General features: G+C 43.0%; 1 protein-coding gene across 1 annotated transcript in view; it reads right to left on the bottom strand.

Moving 5' to 3' along the window:
- The window catches only part of LOC144785576 (uncharacterized), a 250841-nt gene that overhangs the window by 153361 nt on the left and 75971 nt on the right, over positions 1 to 21509 (bottom strand). Inside the window, exon 3 of the mRNA XM_078664408.1 lies at positions 20610 to 20684. Coding sequence (XP_078520534.1) covers positions 20610 to 20684 — 75 coding nt within the window. The remainder of the gene's footprint in view (positions 1 to 20609; positions 20685 to 21509) is intronic.

Raw genomic sequence — 21509 nt, forward strand, 5'->3', positions numbered from 1 at the left:
CTCGAGGGCAACATGGACTCCGCAATTAAGCAAAAAGCAGACATCATCAGCACACTGGACAGTATCCTCAAAAAACTGGCTGAAGTCCATGACCTAGCCAAGTCGACAAAGAAAACGACGGACAAGATAGAATTCGAACTTTCGGCCATCAGAGCGGACATTCACGCAACAAACAACAAGCTGGAAGCCGTAGAGCAAAGGGTTAGCGATATAGAAGACAGATCGCAACTCAAAGGGAAAGCAATAGGAAATATTGCCAAAGCAACAACAGAACTCCGGAGACAGGCCGCAGAATTCGAAGACCTCAACGGGAAAGGCAATATAAGGATATTGGGAGTACCAGAAGGAGAGAAAGAAAAAGCCGGCTCATGTGTGTCGCTAATTCAAAACCTCATCCTAAAGCTAACCAACCTCAAGTTCGAAGGACCATTCGAGCTGGACAATGCGTATAGAGTCCCAGCAAGCAGACAATCGGGCAGAGCAACCCCAAGACTGATAATATGCAAACCATTACGCTCACACCAAACAGACGCCATATTTGGAGTAGCGAGAAAGAACCCCAACCTGATATGGAACGGTCACAAAATAATCCTAACACAGGATTACTCGAAAGCGACAGTCGACATCAGAAAGGGGTTCCTAGCCCAGAGAGACAGGCTCAGGAGAGAAAACATCACCTTCTCCTTCACGGGCCTGGCAAAATTCAGAATATACAACAAAGGGATCGCCATGATATTAGAAGACCCACCTGAGCTGTCACGTTACTTACAGGGACCACCAATGAAGGAAATGGAAGATTCGACGCCGACGGGAAAAAGAAGTGCCTCACCGAGCACAGCAACAAACTGAGACTATGCACCGAACAATTTATACAGACAAAGAAAACAAATGGAGGCACGGCCGCCAAGTCGACCTACAAAGGAAAAGAAGCACAAAGCCTCCCTAGACAAGGTCTAGTGCGACGAAAACAAACCTACCTCATAGAGAAGGGAAAGCACAGGTACCTCACATAAAGACTATGCAGTGAAGAACTTTACAACAAATCTACCTCAGAGACTCACAATCTACTACGATATATCCTTTATAAGCTAGCTCCCGGGGTCAGGGCGTGGTGGCGAGGATCTTGCTGTCGCACGCCCACACCACGAAGTAGCAGTGGAAGGGGGAGGGAGGGTAAGGCAGGGGGGCAGGAAAGTAGTGGGGGGAGGGTCGTTTGGCCAGATTTTTACGTTTGTTCCGTTTTTTATGTCTGTCACGTTTGTCTTGTCCACGTCGTTGCCGAAACCAACACACTATACAGATCGTCCTAAGCATCTGAGCCACAAAACCTTAAAGACACAGATAGTGTACAGCACTCCACAGTCAGAGTGGGTTACCCATGGCCAAACCAAGCCTGGCCCACTGCGTACTAACAATGACACAGTCTAATAGCAAGTCACTGCCAACAGACCTTAAGATCATCTCACTCAACGTCAAAGGTCTCAATCACCCTATCAAGAGGAAAAAAACACTACAGTACTCAGCCAAAACAAAGGGGGACATTATCATACTACAAGAAACAAAACTCTCCACAGAGGAAGCAGACAAACTCAGAGCCAGGTGGATAGGTCAGGTTGCCTGCTCACCAGCATTGGGGAAAAAAAGATGGGTCATTACTCTGACCAGTAGCAAATCTAACATAACCATCGAGAACATGCAGCAAGGCAAGGAGGGTAGACTATTGATAACGCAGATGAAAAGAGGAGAGGAGACAATACTCGTGGCAAACATCTATGAACCCAACACCGACGACACTCCAGTCTGGGAGAAAGTAACCAAAGATCTAGAATCCTGCAGCTCACACAACATGATGGTCGTGGTGGGGGACTTCAATATGGCACTAGACCAAACACTAGACAGACAGGCAAAAAACAAAGCGCGTACCCCTACATCACACAAAACACTAACGAACCTATGCAACAAACTCGATCTAGCAGACCCGTGGCGTCTGCAGGACCCCGACACCAGAGACTACACCTTCTACTCGTACCCACACAACTCATACAGCAGCATTGACTACATACTCATATCAGGAACCCACACGCACCTAATCGAACACACAGACATCGCGGCCAGAACGATATAAGACCATGCCTGCATCAGCCTACACCTCGCAGGGAGACATAATGAACACGTAACACGCAGATGGCGACTCAATCCCACAACCATAGCCAAACAAGAAGACAAAGAGAAAATCCAGAAAGCCATTGCCGACTATATCATAGAGAATGACACTCCAGACATAGAACCCAGCACTCTGTGGGAGGCACTCAAATCAACTATCAGAGGGGTACTAATATAAATAAAAGCGAGAAGAGACAGGGAGGCGAGAGCTCAGCTATCACAGCTGGAAAAAGACATCAAAACGCTTGAAACACAACACATTGGAGACAACAAATCAAAATACACTTGCAGAACTCACAAAGAGGAAAGATGAATTCAACAGAATACTTAGCGAACTCGCAGGGCTATGGATAAAAAAATACAATGAAATCAACCTATGCGAAGCTAATAAGGCAGGGAAGACACTAGCATCATACCTCAAGCACAAGCAAAGACAGCACAACATCACATCAATCACAGATACTACTAGGAAAACACACACCCGTCACAAGGACATCGTACACACCTTCAGGGAATTTTATAAGGAGCTCTACAACAAGGATGATGGTCTGGACACAAATGGAACTAAAACATACCTAGAGAATCTAAAGCTACCGAAGATATCGATAGAAGAAGCAGAGGCGCTAGGCCAAGACATCAAGACCCTTGAAGTCAGGACAGCCATTAAGTCACTAAAAGATAATAAGGCCCCAGGACCAGACGGCTACACAGCACCATTCTACAAAACCTTCCAAGAACAAATAGCACCGATCCTAACAAAAGCCTTCAATCACTGCGGAGGAAAGGGGGAGGTAACTGCAACGATGTCACAGGCCAATATCATAGTCATACCAAAGGAGGGCAAGAATCCACAATGGCCAAAAAACTACCGACCAATATCACTCATAAACCTTGACTGCAAATTATATGCCAAAATATTAGCAACAAGACTCAGCAGATTGCTCCCACAGCTAATTGGGAACACACAGGTAGGGTACATGAAAGGTCGTATGTCAAGAGACAACACCAAACTCCTTTGTCAAGTCATAGAACACTGCTCGAGAGCGCACAACCCGGCAGTCACAATCACGCTGGATGCAGAAAAGGCCTATGACAGAGTAACCTGGCACTTCCAAGGGGAATGCTTACAGGCATATAACCTAGGGGAGATGTTCACCAATAAAGTCATGGCCCTGTACAAAAACCCAAAAGCGCAGATCGCCATAAACGGTACAACATCAACCCCATTTAACCTCCAAAGAGGGGCAAGACAAGGCTGCCCACTATCCCCACTGTTGTTCCTACTAGAACCACTGATCAAAGACATCCTCACAAACAAGAACATAGCAGGCATAACCATCAACAACACCACGGCCAAGCATGCGGCCTACGCGGACGACCTGCTGATCATTACAGAAGAACCAGCTGAATCCATACCAGCGCTCATGAGCACCATTGACACCTACGCTTCCCACTCCGGGTACAAACTAAATAGAGATAAGTCAGAGTGCATGCCACTGAACGTTCACACAACCAGAGAAGTACTAGGAGACTCGGGGCTAGCATGGCAAACGACATCGTTCAAATACCTAGGAATAAACTTCGGGAGGAACCTAGGAACTACCTTCGAACAAAACTTAGAAAATACACTGAAAAAGATGAAAGGCCTACTAGAGAACTGAACGCCCAAATTTATCACCTGGTGTGAAAGAACAGAAACAGTCAAAATGATGGTAACACCAATAGTTAACTACCTGGCCAGCATGCTTCCCCTAGCACTTACGGACTACTTCCATAAGAAAATAGATCAGGCACTGAACAAATTCATCTGGAGGGACAAAAAGCCAAGAATAGCCCTCCAAAAATTAAGAATGAGAAAAGAACAGGGAGGCCTCAATGTTACAGACCTGAGAACATTCCAGACAGCCTGCATGGCCAGGCAGGGGATGCACTGGTTACGGCAAAACCAGACATACACACCTACCTGGCTATCTCTAGAGAAAGCCATTCTCGACAACACAGACCCTCCTACACTCCTTACAGCCAACAAATGGTCACTAAAAGGAAACCCAATATTCAAGATAACAAAACAGGCCCTCCTCAAAGTAGACCAAAAACTAGAGATAAGCATCAAAAACTCAAAATGGGTAGCACTTTGGGCAATCCCCAAGATAAAATACAGAGGCAAACCCCTAGAAATAGGAAAGTGGAAAGAACTAGGCCTATCTCACCCGGCACACCTAGAAGAGAATGGCACACCCCTCACTTTCAACACCATGAAGGGAAGGTTTGGCCTCCCAGAAGTGGAACTATACAACTTCCTAGCCATCAAAACGGCAATTACAAAAGCAAACCTAAGCAAACTGACCCCCTCAATTTTCCAATTTATGGAAAACATAAACAAGACAGGACACCATGTATCACACCTATATAAACTCCTCTGCCCAACAACCTCAAGGCTAAACGCTAAAAACACGGGCTACTGGGAAACTCAAATAGGCTTGAAACTCACTGAACAGGAATCTGCTACCATGTGGTCTTCCCCTACACATAACATGATATCACCAGTACTAGCTCAAACAAAATTCTGCTTGCTGCACCAAGAATACTGGACTCCGGCACGACTAGCGAAACTAGGCCTAAGAGAGAACAGCCAATGCTGGAATTGTAACAGCGCAACAGGGGACCTAGCACACCTAATCTTCCACTGCAGCAAGGTCAAGAAATTTTGGGATACAGTGTTCAACTTTACTAACCAAACACTAGGCTGCACCCTCAAACACGAGTTCAGCACTTTAACTACAGCACACCTCAATACCGACATTATCTCACAACAAGACAGAAACCTTCCCGACTTCCTCCTAACGAGTGCCACAAAGACAGTACTAGCCAAGTGGAAAGATACCACCAAGGCCACCTACACGGGATGGCTAAACTGAGTAACGTTCCTAAGAGGAGCAGACAGCCTGGCATTAAGACACACACCTTGGAGAAAACCCAATAGAGAGATGTGGTCACGTCTGGATAGCTACCTAGACCCTTTCGAACCACCCTAGACAACATAAATAGCGATCACCATGCACAGTGCTAGAGGGCCGATCCCCAACCAGCTGCCAAACAATTGTATGTTATATGTTCATGTTATATGTTTAAAACCAGGCACAGGGCTAAAAGAATAGGTCCGTGCGGTGTAGCCATGAAGTTGACCAGCCTAACGTGACATTGAACCAGCCATCCTACAGCCTCATACAAAACGCTATCTACGCAATTCATGTACTACAAAAAGATAAGCGGTTTGCTCCAATTGCCACAATTGTTATATGTTTTCACATGTATGTATCCTGTCAAGAAAAACAATAAAAATATTTATAAAAAAAAAAAAAAAGAAGAAAAGAACCAGCAGTGTCCATGACACCTGTAGTGTGGGAGTGAATACAGTTCTGAAGTTCCACAGGATCTTGAAAGGACCAAGTCCGGTTTTGAAATGTCACCTTCAAAATGCAGGGATGGTAAAGGCCATATTGAGCACCATGAGAGAGGAGGGGTGCTTGAAGATTAAGGAACACCTTCCTTCTTACTGCCGTAGCATTGGAGACATCTTGAGAAAGAAACACCTTCTGAACAAGCCATGAAATATGTTGTTTGGCTCTAGCTGCAGAGAGTACTGAGAGCAAGTCAGTAAATTTCAAGAAGAGAGTGATGACTCCCCTTGGTTTGACTGGAGATTTAGAAGTTGGAGGACAAGTACCAAGTCTGTGAGCTTTCTGAATACTGAGGGACGTAGAAGAAGGCATGTCCAAGAGCTTCGGCAAAAAGGAGAAAAAAAAAAGAGACATGGTAGTCACCTTCTAAAGCTTCAGGCAATCCATAAATGTGTAGATTATCCCTCATATTTCTGTTTTCCAAATCCTCAGTATGTTGTTGAAGATTGCAAACCTCCTTTTCTAGAGAAGAAATTCTCTGACCACCGAAAGTTGTTCCATTGAAGAAATTCTACTTTCCATTATAAACCACATTTCCTCTAGGAATTGCATTTTGCTGTTTGTTTCCTCTACAAACGGACATAGGGCGTGGATTTCCTCCAACAGCAGCTCCAAGGAAATGGGAGGTGGCGACTTGTCAGGAGAGGGAGGATCATGCTTCAGAAGTTTAGTAGATGAAGAAGTCAGAGAAGATTTATTAGTGGTAGACTGTGATGAGGAATTGCGATTGGAAGCAAGTCTAGCCATCGTTCCTGCGGTAAGAGATGAATTTAGTGCTGAAGAAGGAAGTGGAGTTGTCGATGAAGTGTGTATTTTAGGTACAAACACAAATTGTGGTTTACGCAGTCTTCCCATAGACAAGAGCCAACCAAGTAGCACGGCGTCCGTTGCACGAATTAAACAGCAGCCATAGTATCCAAACTTCACAAGAGAAGTAATGTAGAATGACCACTTGTGGTGACTAAAAGCATTATGGATAAAAAAGCCATTTGTGAACAAGCAATAAGAGAAAATAACAAGTCATAAATATTGAAGTCCACTTAGAAGATTCCGAGAAAAATGACAAAGAATAACTATAATGTTGAAGAAGGCATTTGTTAAATGAGGGAAAAGATTGAGTACTTTTGAATTTGAAATACCATAACTGAGGAACCAGCAGAAATGACGCATTCAAAGTTATGTCAAAGATGAGTAGATGCAGGAATGTCCATTCAAGAAGGTCATGAGAGTTCCATATAAGCAGTGGAGATGTGAAACGAACCTTTAAAAGCGCAGCGCTGCATGTGGTTCATTAAATCAGCTGACAGGGTAATGGAGACAAAATGGTGGGCTCTCTGAGGCGAGCGAGTCAGCAAAGGAGATGTCAAAAACATTGCACTGCAGAGGACATGTAATTCCCCGCTCTGACAATGCGTGCTGCAGGCAGTAAAACTGTTATCCAACTACAGAGCGCTGGAAAGTAAGTAGACGGTGATAAGCCATGCTCGCTCTATCGGAGGTTCGGCATGTAACTAAAATGGCAGACGCGCTGAGGAAAGTCTGTTGGCGGCAAAAAGGAATAGAAGCGCAGTGCGCTTTATGCTGCAAAACACCTCACCAGAGTCCTGACATATTCCGGTTGTTGTGGTGAAGGTGATGCCCGATGACAGAAGGTGCGGAAAGCGCACCAGCGGGTCATGAAAAGTCCCGTTGCGGCAGAGCATCCCCGTCAGTCGGCCATCTTGAAAGGCACCGAAACCACGCCTATTGTCTAGATTCTAACCTATGTGGTAATTCAAGTCAATGCATATGCCAGATTTCATGTCTTGGCAAAACTGTTTAGAATATTTAGTCAGATCTAGAATAGTCTTTGGAAGAATGACATACATAAATTATTATATAGAGGAATGTCTTTTGCACATAAATTGAATTTCTGGACACTCAGGACCACATATTTTGTGAAATGAGAAGAGTGTTTTAAAAAAACAACTAAGGGGCACATTTAGAACAGTCTTACGTTGCCCTTACGTGACGCAAGTCATCGCAAGGCAACACAAGTCCTTATTTGGTGGTATTTACTAAGCCACGCAGAGCCTGGCTCCGCATGAGTTAGTAAATCCAAAGCTACACAAGGCAGTGCATATTGCGACCTTGCTTTACCTTGCAGCAGGGCGGCATTGAGGGTAGAGTGTGGGCATTCCCGAGTATCCACCCATGGCTTTTAGATCCATTCCAAGATTTCCAAAACTCAGTAAACCTGGGATTGTGTGAAAATGCGACATCTACCTGACCAAGGCATAAAGAGGTGAACTATCTTTATTTCAACTTGTTACCACCTCTTTCTGTGCGTGCCGCATTCTGCAGCATGCATAGAAAGAGGAAAATGCCGCTCAAAGTTCTATTCCTGCACCTAACAATCTTGCTCATAATGCAGGCACCCTTTCAGCACGGTGCAGTGGTGCTAGGCTTCCACAAATGTGTCCACACTGGCAGACAAAAGAAATGTGGCATATCTTAGTAGATAAGCTGTCCCCCTTTCACACAACACAGAGCATCAATTTGTATTGCTGCATTGTTTTGCATGAAATATTGGAAAATAAACCCGTAGGTGCCTTAATGGTACAAATTAGTAGCTTGTTTTAGTTCCCATTAAATGGAATTGATGCAAGAATTCAGTTAGGTTTACATTGAGAAGCAAAATAATAATATTAATACTAAAATAGTTTTAGCATCAAGCAATTGTCCCTAAATGTCTATGTATAAAGGTTTGGACGAGAGGCAACAAACAAGCGAGATGATCCAGTTTGCCCTAAATGCACCATCCTGATGCAGAAAGTCCGTGATTCTTTTTCTATTTTATGCATTCTTTTGATTTCCTAGAGAAGGTATAGTTAAAAACAGTACAATAGATTTCCAGAGCATTTATGTGACTAAATGGTCACTTGGGGTATATTCGTAAGACAAATGCCATGTTTTATTAAATGAGAAATACTAGGAGAAGCCTTCGCTTACTGAAAAAGGAGACTTTGAATAATTTAAACAACACCAGGTAGAGTTTTAAAAATGAAAATTCCCAGTTCATGCAGTATTCAGGGGGCTCTCGGTCACCTATAAATGGCCTCTGTATGCAAATTTGGAATTTAGTTCTCAGTGAGGGATGCTCCCTTATAAATATTATATCATGCATTTCAAATCCTTTAAAGTAGAAATCTAACATGCATAACTTAAAGCAAAAGATGTGAAACGCCTGGGAATCAGATAAGTATAGTAAATTACTCACAGGTGATGGAATACTCTCAAGAATACTAATGTCGCTCATGTGCTTTTCGATTAAATGAGTTGTCTTAAGGTGAAGATGTCCATATAATGCCTGTAGGGAACTATAGTCTCAACATATAAACACTGCAGCTCAGGCTCAATTCATTTGGGGGATATTTACTAATATTTAATGCAATACAACGCAGTCGCATGCTGCTTTGCATGAAAGGGAGAGAGCTTAACTGCATACGATTATATAGATAGATATGGTGCAGTTCAACACATTCCTAGCATTGGCACACTTGTGGCAACCTAGCACCAACACAGGTACCCCTGCACCATGGTACAAGGGTTCCTGCATACAGGCCTTACAAAATAAAATACTTAGAAACGTATTCCTCTTTCTGTGCGTGCCTCAGAATGCAGGTCACATGTAAATAGGAAATGACAAGGAGAATGAATACATTATTGTTTTAAAAAGCACAAGAATACCCTGAGGTGTCTAGGCAGTACCTGAAAGCACGTTCAGTAGAAGTAAACATATATTTAAACAACCGTTATACCGTTATGATAGGAGTACCATTTTGTGCATAATCCCAGGTGTATTGCCTTTAGTAAATCTGGGAAAGCATCAAATTCCTTGGGTCAATGCAAGGGACATTCCATGCTCCACCCATTGAACGTCAAACACAACAAAATGAAACACAATGCAGTGCAAGCTGATGTGGTGCATTGCAGTTCTTTAGAAGGTCAGGCAAGGTGGTGCAAATCACCACTCACGTGGCTTTATAAATTCCAGTTAGGGACTTGCTTTGCTTTCTACAACTTACATATGGATTCAGCATTAAGAGATCCAGTCTGTCAGATCTGTTGCAAGGGGAATCCTGTTAAAATACTGGCAGCAAGCTTTTTGTGACAAATGTAGAGAAGTAAGCTGCCCCTCAAACCCTCGGTCTGTGTGCTCCTTTATCAATGACGCAGACTGCCAGGTTTCTGATTCTGGTACTCCTGATGTCTCCACCATCAGAAACCTGCCAAAGTTGGAGCTTTAGGCGGCATGTGTTCTTTAGAGCAGATGGTCTGATGATTTTTATTCTGTTCAGGACTGCCAGGGAAAGCCTGATGGTCCTGAACAGACTTAAATCACTAATGACCCCCTACACCCTGGGAGAAAAATCTTTTGGTGTCAGAGTCATTAGTTATTTGTTTCTCAAAAAGAACCCCCCTCATGGAGAGTTTGGTTTTGAAAAGCTAAAATATTTGGTGAGGCTCTGCCTGAAACATGGTGCTGCCTCTATGGCACAACGATCACGGCTAGAACATTGGTGTTCTTTGAATATGACTGCTAGAAGTCCATCAGTATGTACTTTGGGTCACCCAAAAGTCTTTAGCTCAGTTGCCAAATTAGCGGCTAAGGTGCTGTGATGCTTGGGCTCCTGGGCGCTCTGCATTGAGAATGAATGCCTTTCTAAAAGAAGCAATGAGGCTCCTGGGTGTTTGATTTATGTGAAACGAGGGCTCCATAGCAGACATATTGGGGATCTAGGAAGATCTGAATATAAAATTAGTGATACTGTGGCATAGTACTGCAGGGCGCCTTTGATCTCAAAGTCAGCTATCAACATAAGTTTCTTACAGACTGCACAACATAAATTACCCAAAGAAAATGCCAATGGTATTGGTGTTTTAGCAAACTTCCAGATAACAGAAAGGCATCCTTATTATTTGCATTACTAAGAGTTCTTTGTACATGTTGTCAGTGGCTACATGGGTTGTGTTGTGTTAGTGTTGCTTTGGGGCAAGGTATCCAGGTCTGGTCTTTGAAGATTGCCTCAGACACTATCCAAAATTGAGTTTTATCTTTTTTCCCTGTAGCAAATATGTTAGCCATTTATTGCAAAATAAGTCACAAGCCCACATCTCTTGTAAGCAATCTATTGCTGCTTTCTAGCTAAATGAAAAACCTTTCTGTAGAAGATCAGTCAATACTGATGCTAGGCCTTGGTTAAATGAAGGCATATAATTCACACTGATGCCTGTTTAGATTTAAGGTGCCTGCTAACCGTGTCCTTACTTGATCATCAACCACTCCAATTGGTCTACAGATTGAATTTTTTTCCTTTAAGGTTTCTGGGTTTATAGCGGCTCCATCCATAAGTGGGATGGAATGACCATGAACTGGGCTGTAACCACCAACTTCCCTTCTGACGTTTTGGAAGGCGTGAATGAGATTGCATCAATATCCTTACAACATTGAAAATCTCTATTCCTCCTCATCAATAAGGGTACCATGGTGGAATGTATATTCCATTGTAACAGTGACCGAGTACACATACTGCCAACTTGAAGGTCTGCCTGCCTGATTTAAATGTGGACGGACTTTTAGTTTGGCTACAGAGGTGACTACTCTGTCATCGCCATAGCCAAACCTTTCTGACAGCCTCATGGAGTAAGGCCTTAGCAGAAATGTCTACATTTCCACTCAGCAAATATCCAATAGAATGTGGAGAGAGAGTAATAGGCCTTTGAAGCCCATTTCATGCAGCTCATTGCAAGAATAGCGGCAAATGCACTGGCACACAGAAGCACAATCCAAATATAATATGCCATTTTAGAATTGGAGTTTAGTTTATCCTTCCATCTCCCATTATGAATCCACACTGGCGTACTTTATTATTCCTAAACACAAAAGCGCATACAAGTGCGTTCATGCCAAGATTAGTAGCACGTGCTACTAATCTTGGCATGAACGCCAGTGTAGATTCATAATGAGAGACGGAAGGATAAACTACAACTTCCATCATGCCTATGACGCTGTCATTATACGTTATAGGTGCAGCGTAGTTGACGCGCACGCGCAGAGTGCAATGCGGAGTACACAACTTGGGGCTTAAATACATGATGGCGCTCCACTGCCGGTACCTCCCCAGACGGCTTGGATGACCGTCAAGAGGTACCGACGGATAGGTAAGCGAGATTGCTCTCCTTGCATTGTGATGTGTTTGGCATGACATTTCTGTAGAGTATGGTCCTAGCGATCTCGGGGATATACATCAGAATCGCGTGTTCCCCTCCGTTTTCGGATATTCATAATCTTTTGTGAAAAGGTCCGCGCTTAAAAGAGCGGATGGATTATACCGCTCGCTTGGACCTTCTAGGTTGGTTGGGCAGCAAAGCCTGTAGCGTTAATTTTGAAGGGCTGTGTGATTGTTTACACTATTTTTGAAGGAGTGGCGTGTTGACTCAAACACTATTTCCAAGCACTGAACATCTGTTGCTTACGAGTTGCGTGCATAGGGCTTTTCGAGTGAAAGAATATAGCACTGGCGCGCTAAGTTTTTGAGCTAAAGCATAGATATGAAGGATGAGTCTATTTTTTTAAGATAGATGCACATGCATGAGACCATAGTCTATTACAGATTGACAAGCAGGAAGGAGGCATGTTCCACCTTCGTATCCATATACAAGACTACTTGATAAATATCAGATTCATTCAAGTGTATGTAGTCTGCATGACATTTATACCAAAGAGTTTTTAGTCCTGTATTATGTGTATGTTTACATGTTACGGCTGTTGTATAGAGGCAGATTATAGGATGTTGGGATCAGTAGGAAACTGTTAGACCTGTCAGCATTGCGTGGGTCTCCCTTCCATTTTTGCTGTTGCCTCATGTATTTTTGCTGGTGTTATATGCTTTGGGCACTGTGCCACTGCTATCCAGTGCCATAGTGCAAGTGCTCCCTATTGTAAATTGATGTATTAATTAGTGGTTCCATGTTTGGCTATTTGGTTTACTTGTCAGACCCTAGTCTAGTGCACTGAGTGTGCCCAGGGCGTTTAAATCCAAATGCTGCTGTTGGGCCTGCAGCACTGGTTATGCCACCCACAGAAGCAGTCTTGTAAAATGTGTCTAAGGTCTGCCATTGCACTGGGCAAGTGCACCCACTTGCCTGCCCCTAAACCTTCCCTTTTCTTCATATCAGTCACCCCTATGGTAGGCCCAAGGGCAGGGTGCATTGTAAGTATAAGGTAGGACAAGCCCTGGTGTGTGTGGCATGTCCTAATAGTGAAATACAGCCATTTTCATTTTTCACTGTTGCAAGGCTACATGTTCTCCATAGGCCAGAACGGCTGTTAGAGTTATTACATTTTATAATCCTAACTGTCTCAGAGAACATGGTGGCAATTCGAGTTTAGTATGCCTGAACTCAGTATAATAAAATACATTGTTTAGTGAAGTTGGTTTTAATATTCTGTGTTTGCAAATATCACTTTTAGAAAGTAGGTATTTGCTTGTCTAACCATTCAAACCTGCCTCTGCTAGGTTGTGTATTCCTATGTCTGGTTTTGTGAGTGACAAGGCTGGGGAATTCCAGGAGACAGGCTGAGTCACCCAGTGGTGAATAGAGAGATCCACATCTAGATGGGAGGGGCTGATGTCTCTGCCCTGCACACTGAAAGAAGAGAAGGAGTCCTGTAAACAAAGTGCTCCAGGACTGTACTTGCCTTCCACAATACTGGCTCCACCTCCAGTGGGGTGTCTGAAGTGCATGCCCTGCACTGTGAAATGAAAGGAGAAGTCTGGTAAACAGAGTGCTTCAGAACTGGTTTGGACTGGGCAAAGGCCCCTCTCCCCTCAGAGAACAAAGGATTTTGTGGTATAAATATTAGGACCCGGATCCCATGAAATTAGATCACTTTGGACTACAAGAAGAAAACTTTACTGAGGCGAGGCTCCTGAAGAAACTGAAAGGAGACTATTCCCAAGCTGAAGTGCTGCTTGGAGGATTGGCCTGCAGTGGTTGCCTTACTGCCAAAGGAAGGAGAAAGGAACTTTGTGTACTTTGCTTTCAACTTGGGAAGGATCTCCAGGTCTCAGGGACAACAGACTTCAACCCCCAGCTCCCCAGAGTTCTTTTGGAAGCTCCTGCTGCTGTTTTGGGACTTCTGAGGAACTGCGTGTCGCGAGGAGCTCGAAGCGCGACTCAACGAGAAGAAGCGTGTCGCTGTCGCTGTCGCTGTGCCTGCCTCACAACTCCGAAGGAGGGTGTCGCCGCTGGAACTGTCACACTGCACCGTGTCAGAGAGTAGCGTGCTGCAATGAAGAGGAAGCGTGTTGCCGTCGCTGCAGCTGCCGTCGCAACTCCAAAGGAGGGTGTCACCGCTGGAACTGTCGCACTGCACTGCATCGACCAAGAGCACCTCGTATCCCCGAGAAGCGCGCCGCCGTCGGAGCTGCTGCCGTCGCATCTTGGATGTCGCCGCCGTGGTTGTCGCATCGAGCGGAAGCTTCACGCATCGTGGGAGAAGAGCGTCGCTGCTGGAGCTGTTGTCGTCGCATCATAAGGGTGTCGCCACTGCAGTCCACGCATCGAACCGAGGACTTCTTGTATCCCCGAGAATCATGCCGCATCTGGAAATCTTCTTGTCTTTATTTCTTTGTATCTGAACTTTGCCGCATTTCCCATCGCTGCGACATTGTTTGTCGTGGAAGCGCAACGCAACCTAAGGTACATTGACGCAGAGTGTCTCATCCAAGAACTGAACTGAACTAAGCTTAAATCTACCATCTTAAAGTAATCATAGTGTGTATTTTTGTCGTTTATGGTCTTGTGGTAACTCTATATAAAGTCTACTTATTTTTTATATGTAAACCCTGTGTGGTGTCCATTTGTAGTGTTGTCATTGGGTTACTCTATGTGGTCACAACTGCTTAACTTACAACGCCTCTGAAGTAAAGCCCTGCTGCTCGTGCCAAGCTACCAAGGGGTGAGCAGGGGTATTTTGGGAGTGTAATCCCCTTATCCTGACTAGAAGAGTCACAATTACCTACCTGTGCCAACTAGAGACCCCCGAATCTAACCAAAACCATAATGAATAGGATATTTTGGTACTTTGTCTCATAGAGCGGTGCCTCCTTTTCCCCTGAACCGTTGCCAGGTGAGGTATCTTCCTCATGCATATCGAGTAAGAACGAATGGCATCTACCCATCATTGGGTTTATGTAGATGATAATAAGAATGTCACTACAACTGATGATGTTCTGTTTTGAATAGGTGAACTCTGTGCTTATTGAAATCGTTGCGCCCTTCCTTTCACTGTGTTACAAATACCGTCAGCTACACGGGTTTTGCAAAGGAAGGATTGTACATTCCTGATCACAGGTGATTCGGTTGTATCGGTTCCAACCGTTTCAGATGTACTTTTATTTATTATTATATGTATTTTCTTTTTCACATTCGCAGTAGCAACATAGTAGTGGTCCTGAAGAAGGCACTGGATGCAAATTTGTCCGTATGTGCTGAAACATGTTGACCTTTTTTTTCAAACACCAGACAGTTATTTGTTACAGACTGTCGTTTGCACTGTTTTTTGTTTGGACTGTGGGAGGCATTAATAAAGGTAGGGTCTCTCATAGTTCAAATTTAAATTCACATAGCATCTTATTAGTATGCACTGCAGTCTTTTCCCACACAATTCAATCGCTCTCATCTGGTTATTTAGACAGAAGTATAGTTTCCCTCTGGCTACTCCTGAAACAACCTCGGGCTCTCTCCCATCCTTCTGATGAGGTTGTAGCCCTTAGTGTCACTAGCGTGACATCAAGAGGAGACCCAGATGATGAAGCATGTCACCTTTTTGGTGAGTGATGGAAATCCGTCCACCTAAATAGGATTTTCCTTTGTAGGGTTCTTAATCTAGGAATCTGGCCCATACACATAATATCTGTTTTCCGGAGTTCATAGTGTTCAGATAATTACTTTTAGACCCTTGGATAGACATGTTGTATTAACATAATTGCTAGCCGACCAAAATATAAATACATTCAAGGTTATACTAATTAGGGCCTCGTTGTTGCCCTTTATGCAATTATTTTTGTTGGTAAGCAGTATTAGATATAACAAGTCAAAACATGTTAGGTGTCATATTTAGACAGCAAGGCCGTCTGAGTGATTCTTAAACGTCTATAATATTATTCAATAGTTATAACCCCCTAATAAAAGTTAAACATAGAATTTGGGGACATTCTGGACCAATACCACTATCATACATAAAGAAAAAGTGCAATGACTCTTGATTATGTCTCATGATTATGTGTGACATACATGTGAACGTCTCACATCAGATGGTTGATGGCTTTATTAATGAGTATATTGAGAATGGGCATCTAATGCTCCCAGGTCATTATTCATACTGTAAAATAGAGTAGGCAAGTTTGCTAGAAAGGGGGGGTTGTCATGTAATGAACTACTGTCTGGAAAGCTATAAGCCAGCTGGTGTAACCTGGAAGGACCACACCTGCTCTTTAAGAATTGATGTTACAACAACATACAAACCATTCCAGTTGTAACACATTTGAAGATAGTAGTTAACATGTTTTGTCATCATTGCATGTTACAACGGGGGCTCAGTTTCTCTACTTGTGTAATTTCAAAATGACATCTTGGGTGAGGTACCCTAACAGTACAAGTGTCCGTCATTCGAATATATTATAACCCAGAAAATATTGCTAGACTGCATAACATAATTCACGCTAACTCTTGGGCAAATGCGATTGTAGAATACAACGCCTGCATATCAAGTCTTGTATCAACAATGCAGGGAAAGAAGAAATTAGGCAGCCTAAAGCTTGTTGTGCATTAGGTTGAAATTAAATACTCAAATACCTCCGAAATAAATAATCAGGAATTGTAGGTAGTAAGAAAAAATGTTTGCCTTACCAAACAAAACAAAGTTGGACCCTTTGGAAAATCTCAGGAAATATTGGAATTATTGCAAGCATGGACAAGAAAATATGAAGAGGTGAAATCTGCGTAAGCAAACACAGCGGGAAAAAACCCGGAATTTCCTGTGAATCGCACCCTAATAAGTAGGCAGAATGAGAAAAGTGTATCCAATATCAATAACAGAGATTATATAAATTAAATATGTGTTTGATACTCATGATGCCAATAATGTTTTAAACTGTAGTCCTGTTACTTCTGTTACTGATTAACATTTAGAATCTCATTTTAGCTATGCCCCTCCTGCTGTTCAGTTACGTAGGCATATTGTTAAGAGGAGTTTTTCAAGTGCTGTGATCCTTGATTGATTCGAGAACTGTGATTAAGATAGACCCAGCCTTAGGGATTACCTTTTTGGCACCAGTTTGTTTCTCACTGTGATGTTTCAGGTGCAGGTGGACTTGAAAGGGTAGCATCACAATCAGCATCAATGAAAAAAGACTATGCAACACACCAAACACCAATTGGCAGTTAGCACTTCTCAACTCATCTGAAAAGCTGGTTGTGAATAGTTGGTTAGAAAATTTACAGACAAAAGGGCCCTATAATGTATAGGGCACACTTTCCCTGTTTGCGCCCTGGTGCAAACAGGCGGCCACAAAGGTGGCACACAATCAGTGCACCTCCTGTCAGCTTCTTTGTCTCTGCCCCCGCGTCTGTAATAAAGCGCTGGTGCAGAGGTAAAGGGATTCCCTCATTTGCATGGGGCAGGCCCCCATGCAAATGAGGGAAAGCCCCCTGCAGATCAGTATTACAGAAGGGGCTGCACAAGCATCTGCGGCCCCTTCTGTAATATGAAAGTGCCCCAGGGGCGCACAGAGGGTGCAAATGGCCGTTGCACCCCCTGGGCGCTCTCTGTAATAAAGCCCCATGTTACTTGAGACGGGCACTATGCTTGTAGGCAGTCAGAATTTAAGCTACAAAAAAGAAAGAAGGTAGCAGTGATAAACAGATTAACTTGCACATTCAAGATACAGGGTAAGTAAGTACTCAATACAGTAGCGTGTGCACAAATAGACAAAAACACTAAGCAGAACAGCCAACACGTGTTTCGTCACAGATGACTTTCTCAAAGCTGAGTGGTGTCACAAGTCAATAGTAAGGTTCTTATTTTACACACACAAACAATAGAAATCCAGCAGTTATAGTTAGAGTTATCTCAAGTAACTATAACTCATGCCCCCACTATGTACACTTTTCTCTTTAGTAATTTTACAGCAAATGTTGCAGTGATATTATCAATGATGTCATGGAAGATGTTATGAGTGGTGTAATATGTGGGGCCATTAGTACTGCATGGCAAGGGCACAAGTTATAGTTACCTTAGTCCACAATTTATAGTTAGCATGGCAAGGGCACGAGTAATAAATACCTTACGGCACGAGTTACTGCATTTAACAACCACTAGTCAGGTATTTTTAACCTACCACATAACTCCTCCATTTCCTGTTTGATACATTGGTTGAATACTATCTAATGCTCCCTTGTAGTTCACAGGTTGCAGAACGCCCTGTTCCACAGAGGAATGGAAAGGAACGCAATGATGAAGCATGCCACCAAGGGCCAACACTAGTGGGTGAGAGTTTACCTATAGAAAGCATGATTTGCTTTTCTAGTACAGAATTCCTGGTCAGTCAACAACAAATAAAAAACACTAATCATTTTACGTAATTGTCATTCAATTATTAGTTAATTAAGGTCCTACACTAGATGCCTACAAACCCAGCAGCCGACACCTAAGATATAACTTTAAAAATAGGAATTCCATAATTAATGTATTTAAAATCAATTAAATAATTGATTAATGATTAATAATTACTTTCATATTAATTATTCTGTTAGCGTCAAAGCCTTAACTCCTACAAACCTAGCAGCCCTCAACTAAATATATTGGTTAAATATTTTAATAGTCGATAATTTAATTAGTTTAAATGTAATTACATAATTAAATTACAAATAATAATTAATAATACATGTTTAATTAAATAACTTCCCATCCTATACCCCTACAAGCCTTGCATCTCACAGCTAAATTATTAGTACAATAATTCAGTATGCCATATTTTACCTAATTAAACATTGAATACATAATGAATTACACATTATTATTAAATTATGAATTCATTATTACTTAACTTCACACCCTAGACCCCTTTAAATTTAGCAGCCCACAAATAAAATATAAGTTAAGTAAATGAAAAAGAAATAGAACCAAAACCAAGATGCATATAGGGTAACTCTAAAGCATTCCAGTATATAAATATATAACCATTGCAACTGTACATTTTTCAGGATGGGACTCATAATCTTATATTGCTCTCACATTTTTCTATTTTCAACTATATGTTTTTTGGGGGTGATTTAACAAATTATGCAAATTATACTGATGATGCTCAGATAGGCCCATAAGCCTTATGACTCGATGTGTGTCCCTATATTCAATTTTGAGACTGTATCTGTGTTGGGTCACTGGACACTTTGGAAAATTGGCTAGGCTTCATCCTGATCTTTCTGAGTGACCCTGAATTAGTGCTTAATATTAGCTGGTAGCTTCAGGTGCTCAGCACCAGCACTTAGGAGTGCATTTATCAAACTTTCAAGCAGTGCAGCACAGCTTTAGTGGAGTGGTGTGGCTCACTGGTTAGAGGCGGTTAGAGGCGGCAGACCCGGGAGCAGAGGACGGCCCGGGACCAGGGTTCAATTCCCGACGCGGCAGGGTCTTGGACCAGGGTCAACGGACTTGATAATTCTCACCTTGGTGCCTACTCTAACTAGGGATCACACTCGGCAACTCTGGGCATTAGCTCGCCTCATCTCCACAACGGCCCCCCACATACGCCGGGGATGCCTGGTTTCACCTTGGAGATACCCAGTAGGGACCATCTCACAGGGAAAGCCAGGACGGGTTCCCCAGCGGTCTACAGCGCAGAGATACTCCTTCGGGAGTCGATTCTAGCGCTTTAGAAACCCGCAATCAATCAATCAATCAATCAATCAGCTAGCCACCTTGCTGCACTGTGTGAAGGGTATTCCTATCCTGTGCTGCCTAGCTCCTTTGCAGGCACCCTTGCACCATGGGTGACTGAGATGTAAGCAGGATTGTCTTTGTGACGAAAGAAACATCTTCCTGCACAGAAAAAAAATCCTGAGAGGTACTTTCCTCTTTCTGTGTGTGGTGCAGAAGGCAGCATAAACAGAGAGGAAAAAACTAGGAGAAATAAAGATATTTCTCCTGATTACGGTGCAGCTGGGGAGGCATAGAATTTTGACGCATTCCCAGGTCTACCACTAATGGTAAATCTGTGAGTGCGCCAAAATCGATAAGTGGATATATGGGAACACCTACACTCCACCCATTAAATGACTCCCTGGGGCAAAGTAATGCAATGCAGAGATTTGCGATGCATTACTCTAGATTTATCAAGCCATGCAGAGCCACACAGGGTGTCCTTTCATAGCTTGATAAATCTGAACGTGTAGTTGTGTCATCCTTGTGCCCACTTGTTTGGCACAAGGGCGACGCAACAACAATAAAAAATATGCCTCTAAATTATCAACACCAGCACATATGACAGTCTGCCAACTGGTGGCGGTTTGTCTAAATTAGAGATGAACACAAAAATACTGGGAGGTAGTTTATTATTAGGTGTAGGTAGGTACCTACAACTAGGAATAACTACACAATTACAAATAAGATCCAGTCAAGTCTCAATAAATTAATTCTCGCCAGTAGCGGCTCTTCGAGGGAGTGCTGTGAGGTGGTAAGGGGGGCCGGGGGGGAGCAGGGTGGGTGTCGTAAACTCCGGCATATGGCTGAACAGAGGTAAGTAAGAAATAAATGAATAAAATGAATTACATTGCGCACTCTGCAACGCCAATAAATAATTCATGTAACCAGTGGCTTCACTAGGGTTGGTGTCACCCGATGCGGGTAACTCATGGTGTCACCCCCTCACGACTTACCGCATGGACCTCCTCCGCTCCGAGTCCGCCAGTGGACACAGATGGCAAATAACGGGACCATAAGATAACGTTAACCTGAAAACAACAGAAATACACCAGTTATAGTTTAGTGAAAAAACTATAACTTCCACCCCATTATGCACTGGCCTTCAGCCAGGCAGTGCATCCACATACAGGAAAACACCAAATCCATATTCTTGTCCTCTTAAAAACGAAAATTCATCATCATGTCATGAGTGTTGTACTATTTAAGGTCATAAGGTCACACGTGATCATGTTTGGGCAGAAGTTATATAGCTTTTTGACTAAACTATAACTGGTAAATTTCCAAAGTTTTCGATTTTTTTTAAACATTAGCTAATGCCTCATTCCAGCAACTAACTACAACACCAGTTTAACTTTAATCTTTCCGTGAATTTTTGTTTTTATTTTTTTATGTAAATTAAGGTATTAGAAACTTAAAATGTCACTTTAACCTTTGCTTTTTTCACTGATTTTCTGGGGTTCTTTGATCATATTCTAAAGTGGACCAAGTCCGAAACCTTCACATTCAGCAAACCCCAGCTGTGTATGATCATTGTCCATGTGCTGCAGGGGTTGGCTGCAGGGTGTGGCCTTTGGCCAGGCACAGCACCTACTCCTTTTGCATGCACACAGCCCCAACAGTGCACCTCCTTTGGCCTTGTGCACCCATCATGCAATGTCTTCCTCCTTTTAAAAAAAAAAACACATTTCAGGTACTGCTGTACTCTTATGGCATCCCTATCGAAAGCTTCCACCTCATGGTACCACAGAACAATGTAAGCTTCCTCGTGAAGCTTGAGTGGTGACATAGTACCATGAGGTGGAAGCTTGCGAGATTCCCAGAGTACTGACATGACCACTACAGCATTTTCATGA

Source organism: Lissotriton helveticus, chromosome 10 (assembly GCF_964261635.1).
Source record: "Lissotriton helveticus chromosome 10, aLisHel1.1, whole genome shotgun sequence".
Taxonomy (NCBI): domain Eukaryota; kingdom Metazoa; phylum Chordata; class Amphibia; order Caudata; family Salamandridae; genus Lissotriton; species Lissotriton helveticus.